The sequence below is a fragment of the Chelonoidis abingdonii genome, chromosome 26, assembly GCF_003597395.2.
Source record: "Chelonoidis abingdonii isolate Lonesome George chromosome 26, CheloAbing_2.0, whole genome shotgun sequence".
NCBI classification, from domain to species: Eukaryota; Metazoa; Chordata; order Testudines; family Testudinidae; genus Chelonoidis; species Chelonoidis abingdonii.
Genome location: NC_133794.1, coordinates 7,733,115 through 7,751,098, shown reverse-complemented (window position 1 = coordinate 7,751,098; position 17,984 = coordinate 7,733,115). Strand labels below are relative to the sequence as shown.

Below are 17,984 nucleotides of genomic sequence, written 5' to 3'. Positions count from 1 at the left end.
GTGTTTCCCAACACTTGGCACGCTGCTTGTGTAGGGAAACGCTCTGGCGGCCAGGCGGTGTTTACCTTCCCCGTCTGCAGGTCGAGCCAATCGCGCTCCCACTGCCGCAGTTCATCACTCCAGACAACAGTGGGCTGCGGAAGCGGCACAAGCAGGAATTACGGCTGCTGCTTCCCGGCAGTCTCATTGGCCTGGAGCAGTGACTGCGGCCAGAGGAGCCGCTATTGAGCAGACCTGCGGACGGGGCAGTAAACAAACGGCTCAGCCCCAGGGGCTTTCCCTACTACACAGTGTTCCCAAGTTTGGGAAACACGTCTTAGAGCAGATAGCTGTTCAAAAGACAAACGAATGAAAGGTATAACTTTTCAAACCAGGGTCTATTCCTTCACTTACTACGGGTGTTAACACTTATGTACTCCAACTATCCCACAGAAGGCAATGGGCCTACTCACGGCGTAAGTATCACTCGATCAGGCCCAAGAATTTCCCTAATTACTCCATGTATTTAAATCATTTTAAAAACAAGTAATTGAAATGCTCTGTGGCCAGAGTTGCTCTGTGTCTTCCATCTGAGCTAAAACATTCACCTTTAATCTGGAAGAATGGGAACTTTCTCTTTCATCGCCCAGCTGGTAATATGTTATGGCTTTTGGTGCAACAGCTGTCATCTTCATGGAAAAAAATTTTATCATGAAAACTTAAGATCCAGAATATACTTTACTAATAACATGCTAAACATAGCAATATAATAAACAGCATAGTTAGTTCCCAGACATGTGAATACGAATGGACCATGTATACTGGAAAGACTTGGCAGCAGCAATAGTATTCAGGGATCCACATCGCTGCTTAATGGAGATTGAAATCAAGTTAAATCCATTTGAATCAAAGCAAAGCGTATCCAGATTAGGGAGTCCTGCCTCTGCTCTGCACGCAGCATGAACAGAGGAAGTGGCTGGCAATACAGCTTCTTTGAACCTGCTTCCTCCCTCTCTTCCTCCTCACCCCCCGGCCCACCCCCAAAAACCTTTGGTCCAAAATACACAAATCTGTGACCTCCAAGGCCCACTTGAAAAGACTCTTCTATTTACGCAGGGGTTTGGTGAGGAAGGGCAGATATGGCTGTATTTGTGGAACAAAAACGGGTCTTGTTTTGGTCTGAATTTGATGCTCTGCTTGTTAGTCTTTGAGTACAAAGCTGTGGTTATTTTATGATTAACTCATGGCAAAGGCACCTTATAGCCAAGACAGGCTTCTTAAAAGTTACGTCCACTGCAAATCAAATAAATAATAAAATCCATGGCCAGAGACTAAATTAAGCTGTATTAATCCAAGCTGTCCTCAATATCACAACATCCAAATGAGGAAGAACAGCCTGCCAAACATATTAAAAGCTTAAAAAGCCTAAATTAGTACCAAATATTAGGCATTAAAGCTGAAAGAACTGGAAATAAGTTGGTACTGGACCCCATGTTTTCAAGTCCATTTTCTGCATTGTTTTTATTCTCTGTACCTGTATTCAAGGCATTTTCATCATTCTGGTTACAAGTTGACTGGGCATTATGCAGACACCAGAAGTAGGATGCATTTTCTTCTTTTCCTTAAAATATCCAAGGAATACTTCTTGTTCAGACCAATAGCAGGAAAGGTAAAACACACCAAGCAGAGGGATGCTTGTGCCCTTGACTGAATCTGGACTTTAAGCTTCCCGTCACAGAATATTTGAGTTTGGAAATTGCATTGCTAATATTATTTTATTTTACTGTCTCTCTCGATTATGCTTCCGAGGAATTCCAAAGTTAAGCTACAAAGATGGCTGGTACAAGGCAAACGACCACCTGGAAGGACTGGTCAAAGTTTAAAAACTGAAACTCCGAAGCCCCAATGTACATGCAGAGGGGGCAATTGCGATCCGATACAAGATGGACAGATCACATTGGTAGATGTACATTGGCCACACAGACAGTCCTCTAACGCAAAGAAATAAATGGACACAATAGATGTCAAGAATTATAACATCAAAAAATCCGTCAGAGAACACTTCAATCTCCTTGAGTCACTTGATTACAGACCTCAATCGCAACTCCAACAAAAAATTTCAAAACAGACTCCAACGGAACTGCAGATTGGAACTAATTTGCAACACTTGACACCTTAAATTAGGATTGAATAAAGACTGGGAGTGATGGGTCCATTACACAAAGTAAACCTATTTCCCCATCTAATTTTCCCCTACTGTATTACTCACATCTTCTTGTCAACTGTTGCAATGGCCATCCTGTTTCATACAAAACTTTTTTTTCTCCTGCTTGATAATAGCCCATCTTAACTGATTACTCTCTTGTATGGCCAACACCCATTTTTTCCATGTCTCCGGTGTGTAATATTTCCTACTACATTTCACTGAATGCATTGATAGTGGGCTTTAGCCACGAAAGCTTATGCTCAAATAATTTGTGCTCTAAGGTGGCCACATAGAGACTCCTCTTCCCAACATCAATGACGGACACTCCTGGGCTAAAATCACTTGCACTTCCTTTATATAAGAAATGAATGCAGGGTGATGAGTTACTTGTTAACGGCCCAATTTTTCTCATAATATCCACCACCTAATCTTATACCCTATTCCTTGATTATTAATGTAACATGATGTGAGGAGAACTGTGGCATTGTCATAGCCAAAGGTGTTACATTTTTTTTAATGCGTTAATTAGCCCTTTCATGCAGGAGATGAAATTAAAAAATGTAAGAGCATAAAGATGTAAATTGATGGAGGAGCCAAGGGCCTTACTGTCAATCTTGGGGTTTGCCATAAACTGAATCTCAACTGTGTCAAACTGCCCAGAACAGGTGAAGATCTGACACTCTTGCGCCACTGTCGCTAACAAAAGCTTAGTCATAGCCGCCACCCCAACCCCCGGCATCGGTGATAAGAGTACCACAGTAATTTTTCACTATTATTAACCATTAATCTCTATCATCAACTGAGTAGCTGAAGATTGCTAGCAATAAGAATGGCACACTCTGAAGGTACTTACTGACCAAAAGCTTCTGGGAAAAGATTTAATCCCCATCAGAAAACACATAGATAAGTGAGAGCAAAAACTATGTTTAAGGTATTTACACTTAAGAAATATCATTATTGACAACAACCTACTCAGTTATTAGTCACTCAGTCAGAGCTGTGATGAACAAGGTCCATCACGCTCCTGTTTATACGAGAGATGTATTCTGTTGCCTTTGCTGAAGAGAGTATCTGGTACATCAAGTAAAAACAACCGGCCACAAAGTTCGGAGGAAGCTTCAGAGAAACAGGTGGTACAGGGAATACTTCTTTCTACAGTCAGCAACTGGATGATTATCTTGTCCAACAGCACATTGACCATCATATTACGAAACCCTCTTTCCACGCCTTCCTCTCCTTATCTGATATTGCAAAGTCCTGTTTCCTCTGGAGTCCTGATCTACAGAATATGGTTGCCAGCCCTCTCTGCATCACCCCAATCCTAGAACAACTTCACATGTTCCCATTCATTTAGGATTCAGTTGAAAAATTCCCTTGTTTGAATACTCTGTCTCCATGGACCGCTTCCATTCTGTTCTTTGCTCACCTTCCCTCCAGTCTCCCTTTATTCTTTCAGCGTGGATTCCTCTCCTTGGTCACAGAGCCGGCTCTCGTGCACTCCTGCATCTGACTCTGCTCCCTGAAGACTCATTCAGGTGCCTTTTCAAGTTCACTGCAAACCACTCTCTTCTTTGTTTAACTCAAGGTATTTTTGGCATACCAAAAACATGATATGCAGACAAATAAAGATTATTGCATTAGCCATCCACTGCTTAATATCATAGCCATAATTGCGTGACAATTAGCCATCTAGACAACTATGTATTATAGTAAAACCAGTGTATCAGGTAATGGGTTGACAGGGAGATGCTTGGATCTTCTCATAAAATATATATAAACACAGGGCTTGCTTTCACTATAGATATTTTTTAAATTGTCTTTTTATAGTAATTTGAAAAACAGAGACAGCTCAGAAATTTTAGGGGTTTAAGCAGTTGTTTGACAGCATAATTAAGTAGAGAGACACTGTCAAAAAAGAGAAATTAAGAAGTAAAATCCAAATTGAAGCCTGAAATTTAGCTAAACATCTGGAAAAGCAAATCTGGAGGATGGCATTGGATTTATGCTACCTCAGATTGGGCAAGCTACTTAACAGGCTCTAATTATCATAGGTCCTCGTTATACAAGCCTGTGCTGCATCTTACACAACAGGGCTGATCCACAACTAGTAATATCAATGCACCAATAATGAACTGTATTCCATTAGAATTATGTTCAGGGAAATCAGACTCATGCACTCTTAGCCATATGTGCAGCACCATTCGTAGTGCAGCTTTTCTCAATGACAAAACCACTCGACCTGTCACAACTACAACCCTGCACAATGTTTTCTATCCAGTGCGTTCCTGCGAAAACCTCGGCAGATGTTCTGTTCCACCTCGCTGTCTCCTGCAAGGCAGAGAAGGATGTTTGGTGGTTAGAGCTTCATGGCAAAACTAGTGTGACCTGGTTCTACACCTAATAATGGTCAGTGCCGCGCACAAGGGGGTAATTCATGTTAAACAGCATTGTGCATGGACACGACCTACGTGTGCCAATCTGTCTATACTACAATACAGTAAGAAACTAGACAGATGGCCTAAAATGGAAATGTAATCTTACAAGTTGTGTTTCTCACTATAGGAGCCACAGTGCAGGCCAACCAGTTTATATAATTTTGCCTAAGCTTGCATGGTAATGCTATACAATGGTTAATTGCAAGATTCAATCTTGCCAGAGTATACAGGATTAAACATTGTTCTCAATACTCACGAAGTCAACAAGCAACCTCTAGTACATTCATACTGTTTGTTCCTTTTTCTGGTGTAGAAATGACATTCTAACCACATCAGAGGACACCAGGCTGCAATAGAGCCCAACAATGCACATTTGTTGTATGAATGTGGGATTACATTTATGGCAAAACACATATAAGGTTTTTCCCTAATATACTCTACAAGAACAATAGTTACACGTTACCTAAAAAGGCTTCTCAACAAGATACTGTGCACTCAAATTTGCAGTAGTGGCCGATGCTCACAATGTCCTTGTCCAAGCCAAGTATGCTGGACTCCATTTCAAAGTTGTCAGCCTACTAGAACTCCACAGAAATCTCACTTCAGCTCAGACAAGAGCAAGCAAAGACATGCATTAATAACTAGCAATATTGTTCTGTGGGTTAAGAAATCTTGGAGTTTCATGCCCATAGCTTGCAGGAATTCGAATAATATGGCAGATTTCTTTATTTTCTTAAAACCAGAGGACACCTAACGAATTTTCCTCTACATAACAGTACACTGAGTTGCTTTGTTCCTACTGCTTCCTCATATTTTTTTTCTCATGGTGCTCCTGTTAGTAACAAAAGCAGCAGAGAATTCACTACCATATCTCCTCTCTTCCCCAAAAATCCTAGCTCACCAGAACTTGTGGAGCAGTCCTCCTAGCAATGGAGACGGAATCATTGCTCCCAGCTTACATTCCAGCCCAGCCGATGTGCTAGACAGCGAATCACTACTGTCATATATAGAGTTTGTATCTGTATTCTTTTACTCTAGTATAGTGTTGTCAGAGCACCTACTGTAGTTACATCCGTTGGCTGTAATATTAGGTTTCTTACTTTATGAATGCACGTGTCATGAAATATACACCAGGACTTGGTGTTTGAATCTGAGGTGGATTATTACCGCATCTGGACGGTAGAGGTTGACTAGAACAAGTCTATAAATTGAGTCAATCGGAGGGCCATTACTTCGGGATATTAAGGATGTACATCTGAGGTGGGATAATTTAGCTCGTATGAACCCTGTTATAATGCTCTTATGAGTAAGTTCATTACTTTATCTGCAACTCCGCAGAGATCAAATGACTACAGCGAGGTTGATAGATAACCACAACTGAGCAGATGAATTCACTACCCGAGCCCGCATCTTCATCACCTCCTATCAAGAGAAAAGGGTAGTGTGAATACCTAGGTAGTTTAACCGGGTCTTAAAATATGTTAGTCGCTTTGTCAATACTCTGGTTCAGCTATTCATGCATCATGATTTTTAGTGATGCGTACTTATAGGATATACATGTGCTGGGCGCAATACTAATTCTAACGTGATTTCAATACATATGTTAATGCGAATATGAGCTCATATCTGATATGGTCGAAACGACCATAACAATAGATCATTAGTTGAACTCCTTTGACAGACAAAAGGCAGCACCAGAAGCGCTCACCACAACTGACAATTCATGAGCCACCCGGCTGACACGATGGACGAACAGGTTATAAATCGAACGTCAAAACTATAGTGCTATCTTGATAACCGTCAAAGCTGTCAGCAGAATCCACCAGCAGCGACCCAGACTCCGTCACACAGGCTTAGAGCGGATGTCGAAAAAACTCCAGCTCTGCAGAATCCCGACTGGATGAAAATCACGTTCCGAGCCCGAAAAAGTAAATAGGCGATTCAGCTAAAACCCCTGAGCAGTTGTGGGCGAAGGACTATCAGCTAGCACCCAAGAAGAAGTGTCTCAGCCGTAGCAAGTCAACCCAGTGTGCCCATCCCCAGCGTGACCAACGAATAGCGCCCGTCAGGCAGACCATGGCACGCATCCAAACTTATTGGGCCGAGTAGATCCAACGAAGCATACTGTCCCAATATTAAAACAATCATTCCCATTCATATTACATTACCCCATCCGTCTACTTAATAAAAGCAATTAAGTCTTTTAAAGCCAGATAAGTCTTTAGCTGCTTGCGCTACTTCATCGGTTTTTACAGGTCGAGCTCCCGAAGCCTTGCGACTCGGCCCTAATTGTGTCTCTAGAAACTTTAGCGTAACTGTCTAATTTCAAGTCTAAACTTCGCTAAGTATTTCCATGTTGACTCACCCATTGTCCTCGTGACCTATCGTTAGTAACTCAGCATAAATACATTCCGTCTCCCCCCTAACGTAGTAATCCCCCTGATATATTTAGTATAGAGCAAGCAATCCCCCCGAGCTTCGTTGCAGAGCTAAACAAGCCAAGACTGCTTGTGTCAATCTCCTTTCATAAGGCAGGTATTCCAGTCTCGAATTCCATCCTAGTAGCCGCGTCTATTACTGTTCCATTTGATTCATCTCTCGTTAATATGGAGACACCAGAACTGCACGCTTTCAGGTGGGTCTCTAGCGGCGTATCCGTATACGTGCACTAACACACCTCCCTTTCCGCTTAGGAATACAACTGCGCCGATGCATCCTAAAAAGCTCATTTACTTTGTAAACAAGCATACACAATTGAATCGGCGCTCTATAGCCGTGATCCTGCTATCAACCAGTTTACCCAAAGGCGTCATGATCTCCTGCCGCTGCTCGTCATCCAAACTGATGCGTCCCCAAGTATAATCTAAATGTCTTATTATTAATCCCTAAGTGAGTGCCTTGCACTTTTCACTATTATATTTTCTCCTATTACTATTACTCCAGTTTACAAGTGGTCCAGTCTTCCTGAATAGTATCCGGTCCTTCTCCGTTTAGCAATACCCCAGCTTCGTGTCATCCGCAAACTTTATTAGCACATTCCCGCTCTTTGTGCCAAGGTCAGTAACAAAAAGGTTAATAAATCGGTCCCAAAGCATCCTTGAGGGACTCCACTAGTAACCTCCTTCCAGCCTGACAATTCACCCTTCAGTATGACCCGCTGGAGTCTCCCTTAACCAGTTCCTATCCACCTTACAACTTTCGTATTCATCCCCATCTTTTCCCCATTTAACTAACAGTTCCCATCGGAACCGTGTCATTGCCTTACTGAAATCGAGGTAAATTAGATCTACCGGCATTTCCTTTGTCTAAGTAATCCGTCACTTCTCAAAGAAGGAGATCAGGTTGGTTTGGCACGATCTACCTTTAGTAAACCATGTTGCAATTCGTCCCAATTTACCATTGACCTCAATGTCCTTAACTACTTTCGTCCCTTAAAATTTTTTCAAGACCTTACACACTACAGACGTCAAGCTAACAGGCCTATAATTACCCGGATCACTTTTATTCCCTTTCTTAAAAATGGAGCTACGTTAGCAATTCTCCAGCGACGGTACAACCCCCGAGTTTACCGAGTGCTTAAAATTCTCGCTAACGGGCTCGCAATTCACACACCAGTTCCTTTAATATCCTCGGATGGGAGTCCGGGCCCTCCGATTTTGTCCCATTAAGCTGTTCAAGTCTGACCTCTACCTCAGATCCGGTAATATCCACCTCCATATCCACATTCCCGTTTATCATCCCTCATCATCCCTAAACTCCTCACTAGTCTATTAAAAACCGAGGCAAAGTACTTATTTAGATATTGGGCCAATGCCTAGGTTATCCTAACCTCCGTTCCATCCTTAGTGTATAGCGCCCCACTTCTTCTTCTTTGTTTTCTTCTTATTTATGTGGTTGTAGAACCTTTTACTATTGTTTTGATTCCTTTGCAAGGTCCAGTTCTACGTGGCTTTTAGCCTTCCTCACTTTATCCCTACATGTTCTGACCTCACTAAGTAGCTTCCCTTGCTAATCCCGCCTTTCTTCCACTCCCTGTAAGCTTTCTGCTTTTTCCTAATCCCCTCTCTGAGTTGCTTGCTCATCCAGCTTGGCCTACAACTCCTACCATGGTTTTTCCTCCTTTCTTGGGATGCAGGCTTCCGACAGTTTCCGCAGCTGCGACTTAAAGTAATTCCAGGCCTCCTCCGATTTAAATCCACAAGTTCCTCCGTCCAATCCACTTCCTAACTAATTTCCTTAGCTCTTTAAAATTAGCCCTCGAGAAGTGAAAACCCTAATCCCAGATCTACGTTTGTTTATCCTTCCATCTAATTTGAATTGAATCAGCTCATGATCACTCGACCAAGGTGTCCCCTACCACCTGTCTTCTACGAGGTCCTCACTGCTCACCAAAACCAAATCTAAAATGGCATCCCCTCTCGTAGTACTTCAACTACTTGATGGAAGAAATCCATCCGCTATCACATCCAGAAAAAATCTGACCCCTATTATTCTTGCAAGCATCGTCCTCCAGTCTATATCGGGAAGTTGAAGTCTCCCTAATCAACTTTCCCCTTTGGTTACTTCTTTAAAGACATTAAAGAGTCTCTATCCATATCCAATCAGATCCCGGCCGGTCTGTAGCACACCCCAAGCATATCTCAGGAAGCTCTAGTAGCTTTTATAACCCAGCGTTGATTTTTACCCAGACAGATCCGTCTTATCCATTCCATCACTTCTTATTCATTACAGTTTCACCTCATCATTGATGTACAAGGCTACTCCACCACCTTTTGCCTTTCTTCCTGTCTTTTCTAAACAGCACATAGCCTTCAATACCCATACTCCAGTCATGAGTACTATTCCACCAGGTTTCTGTTATCCCTATATATCGGTTTCACTTCCTGCACCAGTTAGCTCCAGTTCCTCCATCTTGTTCCCTAGGCTCCTCGCGTTTAGTGTACAGAGCATTTTAATTTTGGCGTTTGCGTCAGTGACATTCTTTCCCCGTCGTGCACAGACCTCTACCCAGCTCACCCGTTAGTCTAGTTCAACTCCGCTTTTCCTCCTTGGGTCAATTCTTCGGTTCACAAGGGTATCCCCTCTCACTTTGTTTACTTCCCTCTCCAGGTTAAATTCCGGCGTGGAGATGTCCTGAACTCTCCCAACCATCTCCCCAACTTCTAGTTTAAAGCTCTCTTAATGACGTCGGCGAGCCTCCATCCTAGAAGTCTATTTCCCTCCTTACTCTAGATGAATCCATCCGATGCGAACAGTTGTCTGTCCGCATACGCTTCCCAATGACCGTACATCCAAAGCCCCTTTATAGCACCACTGCCTGAGCCATCTGTTAATCATCATAATCTTGTCGCTCCTTCGTCGCCCGCTCTAGGAACCCGCAAGAATCCACTGAAGATCACCTGAGCCTCGATTTCTTGAGCGTCTTCCCCAGTCTGACATAGTCCTCCTTGATACAGTCCAGAGTGACTAGCCGTATCATTCGTTCCCACATGAAGGCAATCAACGAGGTTCTTCCCGCTCCCGCTAGGATCCTTTTCAGCCTCAGGTCCACATCCTGTACCTTAGCCCTGGGAGACAGCACACCCTTCTGTTCTCCCGATCAGTCTAGTACAGGCCTGTCTATTCTTTCAGTAGAGTCTCCAATCACGTAGACTTGCCTTTTCCTGGGCAACAGTGTGATTCTCCGGTCTATCCCCCGCACCAGCTGGCCGCAAGTCCTCTCGATTCGTATTCGCCCTCGCAATCCTCCTAGGGCTCATACTTGTGTCGCCTCCATTGACTCCTCCCTCCTTCTGCAGAGTAGCCGCTCGCCTCTTTCCTCGCCCTCTCTCCTTCAGTGAGCACCTTGCTGTGCTCCATCTTCATTTTCCAACCCGCCAACCTTTCCTGATTCTTTTTCCCATCGCTGGCCCGTCTTTTCTCTGCCTGGTTCTCCTAGTCACATGCTTCCACTGTCCACTTCCTCACCCAGCAGCTCCTCAGAATTTACCCTTTGTAAAGGAGAAATTATGCCTCACAATCTACCAGAATTCTTTGAGGGGTCAACAAGCACGTGGACAAGGAGGAATCCATGGATATAGTGTACTTAGATTTTCAGAAAACCTTTGATAAGGTCCCTCACCAAAGGCTCTTAAGTAAACTAGCTGTCATGAGATAAGAGGATGGTCCTTTCATGGATTGGTAACAAGTCGTGAGTTAAAGGAACAAAGGGTAGGAATAATGGTCAGTTTTCAGAATGGAGAGAGGTAAATAGTAGTGTCCTCCAGGGATCTGTACTGTTCAACATATTCATAAATGATCTGGAAAAGGGGTAAACAGTGCGGGGCAGAATCTGCAGATGATACAAAACTACCCAAGATAGTTAAGTCCAAAGCAGACTGCAAACAGCTACAAAGATCTCACAAAAATGGCTGACTGGGTAATAAATGCAGATGAAATTCAATGTTGATAAATACAATAGTAATGCACACTGGAAACAATCCCAACTATACATATAAAATGACAGAGTCTAAGTAGCTGTTACCACTCATGAGAGAGATCTTGGCTTCATTGTGGATTATGCTCGAAAACCTCCACTCAATGTACAGCAGCAGACAAAAAGGCGACAGAATGTTGGAATCATTAAGAAGGGATAGATAAAACAGAAAATATCATATTGCCCCTAATATAAATCCATAGTCCTCCACATCTTGAATACTGTGTGCAGATGTGGTGCCCCATCTCAAAGATATATGGAATTGGAAAAAGTTCAAAAAAGGGCAACAAAAATGATTAGAGGTATCCAACAGCTTCCATATAGGAGAGAGAAATAAGATTGGGACTTTTCAGATTGGAAAAAGACACAAAGGGGGGATATGAGTCATAAAATCATGACTGGATGGAGAAAGTAAATCAGGAAGTGTTATTTACTCCTTCTCATAACACAAAGAACTAGGGGTCACCAAATGAAATTAATGGCAGCAGGTTTAAAACAAAGAAAGGAGTATTTCTTCACACAACACACAATCAACCTGTGGAACTCCTGCCAGAGGATGTTGTGAAGGCCAAGACTTATAAAGGTTTAAAAAAAAACTAAATAAATTCATGCACGATAGGTCCATCAATGGCTATTAGCCAGGGATGCAGGATGGTGTCCCTAGCCTCTGTTTGCAAAGCTAGGGAGATATGTGGTGAAAGGGGGGATGATCACTGATGGATTCCCTGTTCTGTTCATTCCTTCTGGGGCACCTGGCACTGCCGCTTCACAAGATAGGACCACTGAGCTGGATGGACCTTTGGTCTGACCCAGTATGGCAGTTCTTATGCTATACACCACTGAACTTGGACAATGAAAGTCAGTGAAGCCAACTTCACTTTTCTATTTTTAGTTAGTTTCACTTTCAGATTCTTAGTGTTGCAATGGCAAGTTAGACACTGTTCAGAATTTCTTTTAAAACCATTTTCCATTGGAATTAAGTCATTAAACATTTTCATTAGTCTTAGATTTTGTAAAAGTTTGTAAAGTACCGTAATTTGGGGCCCAGTTTCAGTTGATGATTTGTGTATATTCACCACAGAAAGGAAGCAGGGGACTGGCAGACACTACTCCAGAGTTCAGTGAAGACAGAGTGGTTTTGTGCCTCTTCCCATAGATTTAATGAACAGCTTTCCTGGTGTTTTATTTTTGACTTAGGAGTTTAGTACTGGAGAAAGTGCCCAATTAAGAGTCCTGGAAGATGAAGATACTGAAAACTGAGCCCAAGATCTGACCATTCAAACACAGCAGCAGCAACCAAGGCCTGTAGATTTAATCTAGACTGACACGTCAAAGTGCGCAATAATTTCTATCTGACTGCCTTCGCCTTCTCTCTGTACAGGGCCAGGAGAGCCCCTGGGGCCATGCTAGTACCTACCATGAGCACAGGTTTCCTTTAGGCTCGGAAGAGTCTCTGAGCAAAGGTTTTACACAACTAGCCATTTTTCCTTTTCTCCACGCACAGACAAGGTAAAATGACTTTGAATATGCTCCCTATACAGAGGTGGAGAATGAGATCACAGGGAATCAAACACAGCCTCTCTCCTTCATGATGATGGTGACTCCCTGGAATATTCAACATACCAAGAGCCCCTTTCATTCCTGCTTATTTAACACTATATAGCATTGGGCATGTTCAAAGTATGTTCAAACATTAACTGGCTAAGTGAGTCATGAGGAGTGACGCTGCCTAGGATTGCTTGGGGCAGGATGTATTGAGGGAGCAGAGGCCCACCTTGAACCTGGAATCCTTATGCAACTCTTTAAACACCATTGATTCACTTGTAGGTCGAGCTCTTGGGGTCTTATTCTGAGAACAGCTGTCATATTTCACCCAGAGGTGGCTTAGGCAATTTCCATGTGCAATTAGCACAGCACTTTCAGAGCTTTCAGGAGGAGCAATGCTACATCAACAGAAGCTGATCATTGCAGGCCCCAAAATCCTGGTAGAGCAGCTTTGATGGAAAAGTTGCTGCACTGATGCTAAGGTCTAGTTCTGGGAGACAAAAATTTCTCCTTTCCAGAAAAGAAATGCCTCTCAGCTTCCCCGCCCCATTCTATCCTCATAGTACCTTGGTCTTCTATATATATAGCGCCTGCAAGCAAAGCATTCCAAGGCACTTTACAAACTCAAACATGCATGTTAGCATTAGCCACATTTACAGATGGAGATGCTGACTGACAGGGAAACTGACTTGCCCAAGGCCACATACTGCAAATCAGTAGCAGAAGGAGGAACCCAGTTCTCATGACTCTGTTTAGCTGAGAGATAATCCCTCATCTACATTACTGCCTCTTTCCATTCTTCCATCCCTAGAACATTTATCCAGCCTGTTCTAATGCTACTTCCTCCTTCCCCAGTTTAAATCTTCAACTCTCTCCTTTTCCCTCACTGCTACATAGCTCTTCCTTCGTTCGTAATCTGTATACCAGCACTGTACAGGAAGTCCATCTCTCTCATACAATTCTATCTTTCAGCAAAAAGCCTTCTGTAACGCTCCCCCTAAAAGGATGCAATATACAACTCTACCCTGTTATAATGCCGCCCGATATAAACACGAATTCGGATATAACACAGTAAAGCAGAGCTCCAGGGGGACGGGGCTGCATGCTCCAGAAAATCAAAGCAAGTTCGGTATAACGTGGTTTCACCGATAACGCAGTAAGGTTTTTTGGCTCCCGAGGACAGCGTTACATCGAGGTAGAGGTGTAAAAATAATCTATCGTTCCTGGTAGAAGAGCGAGTGCCGTGCTCTGTTGTGTCCATTTCTAAGATGTGAAAAAAGAGCTACCTTTGCTACAGGTTCAACACAGACCAGAGGGAGCCTGTAGAAAAAAACTCCAAAAGACCCGTCAGAGCCTGAACCTTTATATATAACTGGCTGCTCTGCCCAGGTGTAAGACAAGAAGTTTCCTTCTCAGTACAGGCTGCCCAGAGCTCTATTTTTATGAGCTATCAGCACCATCACCATTAGACTACGGTATCAAAGACTGAGCAGGATTACATTGCACAAGAATTACTACAGGTAAGTGTGCATACAGGAGAAATCTCTACAGCTCACTCCTGCTAGAAGACCACACTTCACAGCCACAAAGCCCAGAGTGCAGCAGACAGAACAAAACCATACTGCACAGCAATTTAGGGGGGCACAGGGGAGAGGGGTTGCTTGGACAAGGACAGAGTAACATCCACGCTGACTAGGCAGGGCCTCAATGCCCTATTTCATGGGAACTGTGACTGCTCAGCACATCTGAAAAAATCTGTTTTTAAGGTCTCATTTGAAAAATACCCACACTCAAGTTTCTTGGAACTCAGCTTACCCATCTTGAAATAGTAAAGGGACAGATACACTGACAGGAATCATGTTGTTTCAAATCTGATACATTAGGGCATCAAATCGGACTTTAGGTGAGACCAAAAACCTAGGAACTCATTACTTACCTCCATTATCTCCATATTTTGTCCAAGTACTTATAAAAAAAAAAATCACACATACAACCTCATACGTAAGTGCATAGGGATTTAATAAGTGAAAGATCTTTTGATACCCAAGCCTCAGAGCACAATTATATTTTCATGTTTCTGCAGTAGTCTGTTTCCCCACTATCAGCATTTTAAAACAGTATCAAATCTGAAAGTTTACATTAGTCTGACCTAGAAGAAAGTACCAGCAAATTAACTCATTGATCGTGTTCTACCACTGAATTCTCTCTCTCTCTCTGGTCAAAGATGATAATCACAACTCTGATGAAATGTTTAACAGTGGTTCAACTCACAGCTTACTTTGCAAATGAACCACACAACATTGTGATGTACTGCAAACTTGAACAGAAGAACAGCCGTACCCGGTCAGACGAAGGTCCATCTAGCCCCTTATCTGTCTACCGACAGCGGCCAATGCCAGGTGCCCCAGAGGGAGTGAACCTAATAAGCAATGATCAAGTGATCTCTCTCCTGCCATCCATCTCCATCCTCTGATGAACAGAGGTTAGGGACACCATTTTTTACCCTTCCTGGCTAACAGCCATTTATGGACTTAGCCACCATGAATTTATCCAGTTCCCTTTTAAACACTGTTATAGTCCCAGCCTTCACAACCTCCTCAGGTAAGGATTTAACAAGCGAGGTGTATCAAATGCAAGCATAACAAACACTGCTCTACTGTTTAGTTTAAGGTTTCTAGGTGTGGTTGCAGCCAGGACATAATACAGGAAGATTATTTACATGTGACTCACTTGCTTTGTCTTTATTCACCTTGATGCTCAAAAACTAACCATTTTCTGTATGTATGCAGTGTAGTTGTAGTCGTCTCCATCCCACAGTATGAGAGAGGCAAGGTGAGTGAGGTAAATATATTTATCTGCCCATACATGAAGAGGAGATCAGTGTCTCACACCCACAGAAGTTGGTCCAATAAAAAATATTATCTCACTCACTTTGTCTCATTTTCTGTATGCAAAACATGGCTTTTCATGAAGTATAAAAAGGGACTCACTTAAGAATTTAAAAACAGACAAGACAAAAATTATCCTCAGTGGCAATTCCAACTGCAAGGCCTCCCTTTGTGGAATTCTAATTATATGTTCAGCTTTATAACCAATCTATGTTCCACCTCAAAATGTAATACAGCTGATACAGTTAGCTTGAAAATGGTTGTGTAAGACAGCCATGGCACATACAGTCTAAACATACACACCTGTTTGATAATTGGTCAAATTATGTATAACTTATCAGCTGTTTTGTTAAAGAGACAGTATTGTCCGCCATACAGAACACAGGGCTGATTCAGCAGTTTTGAATTCTATTGTCAGTTCTGCCATTGTCTTGCGCAACTTTGAGCGAGTCACCCTCACCTCTGCGCCCCTCCACTGTCCCAACTGTAAAATGGTGCAACTTTTTTCAAAATGATTTTTTGCAAGCCAAAGATGTAAGCATATATACCATTACTGTTACAGAGCATGTTTGATAACCCCAGACCCACCACCTTTTGAAGATGTACTGACCTTCTGTATTCAGTTAAACTAAACTTCGTATAGTAGAACCTCAATTTTATGAACACTGACCTTATGAATGGTCATAACTGACCAGTTATAGGAACTATTTTTCTCAATCAGGGGACAGAGGGAGGAGGAGGGAATCACATAGTGAAAGTAATGTTGACTAAGAACAAGTTGAGGTCCCTTCATATTCTAAGGCCTTCACTGAATTGGAAATCACTCTGCAGTGGTTTTAAGGGCAAGAAGAAAGCGATGCAATGCACCGTACAGCAACTTATGCACTGTACTTTAATTGTGAGATGTTCCATTTTATAAACTCATCATTCCCCAATTAATTCATAAAATATGGGTTCTACTGTAAATGTATTGAGTAAGCAGGAGGTCCCAGTTTATGTTTCACTCAGATCCCTGCTCCTCACTCCTCCTAAAGTAACAAGCTTCTCTCTCATTCTGTCCATCCAGCTCTGATCACCATTGCACAGCATATAAACATGTACTGGAAGACGTCAAGATTATTTCCCAACCCTTAGGAGCAACTCTTACATGCTCTTCTCCCAACAGTGACAAAGCACACTGTAAACAGGAATTTCAGCATTGCTACTCAACACAAGACTGTGCTAGTAACAGATTCTGCTTTCCCCTCAGACAGCATAAATGACTACAATTGTTCTGTGTAACTTTGCTCAGATGTAAGCAGAAATGTTCATGCCATCCCCCCTCTCCCAATGCTCCTTGGATTTTTATTGGCCAGTAAGGGCAGTGTATCAAAGTGCTCCCTGTTTCCAGAGCAGAGAGACAGGAATACAAAGCTTCTAGTGGGAATTACAGTGAAGTGTGTTAATAAGGACACAATGACTAGGCAAAGAAAACAGTCTTATCAGGATGTCCATATTGACTCTCATGCATTTTCTTCTGTTCCCAATGGGCAAGTTAAAGTCTGTTTATAAAAAATTCAGGAAAAACTTGTTTCTTACCCAAATGGCCCCTAATTAGGAAACTACTTCAAAGTGCAGTTAATTTGGCACTCTCAGAAGCGAAGGTCTGGCTGCATTAACAGCACAGATGGGGCCCATGCAACCTTCCCTACCATCCGTCTGGACCCACTATTTTCAAGAATGGTGGCTACCAGAAAGACCAAACCATGTTCTTAGTGGCTCTGCCATCAGGCGCTACGGCACAAAGTGGAGCTGACACCAGTGCAGTCAATTTAGGGTTGTTGCCAGAATAAGCTGCACCAGAGCAGAAGGTCTATGTTGAGAGATCACATGAATGCAGCGACACCGATGTAGTTAGACCAGCACACATTTCCTTTAGGCAGACAGAGCCACAATTTGGGAACTTCTGTTGTAAATCTCCCCTTTGCTCTCCAAGTTTCTTTCCAATAACAGGATGGACCAAAGTTTTTGAAAGTTGCTAGGGCTGAAGTACAGGGACAGCGTCCTCGTTAGGAACAGAGGATGGGAACAATGTCCCAGCCAGTGCCTTTTGATTGCTGCACTATGGACCCAATGCTCAATGTTAGCCCTGATCCCAGAGGCAAAATGGGAGCACTGTACCCACTAAGTCACCAAGCCCCAACAGCTATGGCCATCCTAAAGGAAAGCATTATTCCTGCATTAAAACATATGTTTCTCAAGGCATCAAGCCATCCTGCTGTTCTGATAGTGAGATTACAGATGGCCTAATTTTATCAGGCAGGGATACAATTATTTCAGTTGTTGTTTTTTTCCCTCTAGGGACACGGACTGGGGAAAGCAGGTTGCTTGATTGCTGGGGATCTCTTCTGAAAGGCTCCAGACTGATCACTGATGCAGTAATTTATATGCTGGGTTTCCACAATGCAAGGCTGCAT

The 17,984-nt window shown here is 42.8% G+C and overlaps 1 protein-coding gene across 3 annotated transcripts in view; it reads right to left on the bottom strand.

The window, feature by feature from the left end:
- Positions 1-16,742, bottom strand: part of DIP2B (disco interacting protein 2 homolog B) — a 137,736-nt gene extending 120,994 nt beyond the window's left edge. For all 3 annotated transcript variants that reach the window (XM_075061112.1, XM_075061110.1, XM_075061111.1), the window contains exon 1: positions 16,676-16,742. In XM_075061112.1, the coding sequence (XP_074917213.1) occupies positions 16,676-16,727 (52 nt within the window). In that variant the 5' untranslated portion in view covers positions 16,728-16,742. The remainder of the gene's footprint in view (positions 1-16,675) is intronic.
- Positions 16,743-17,984: the final 1,242 nt, after the last annotated feature.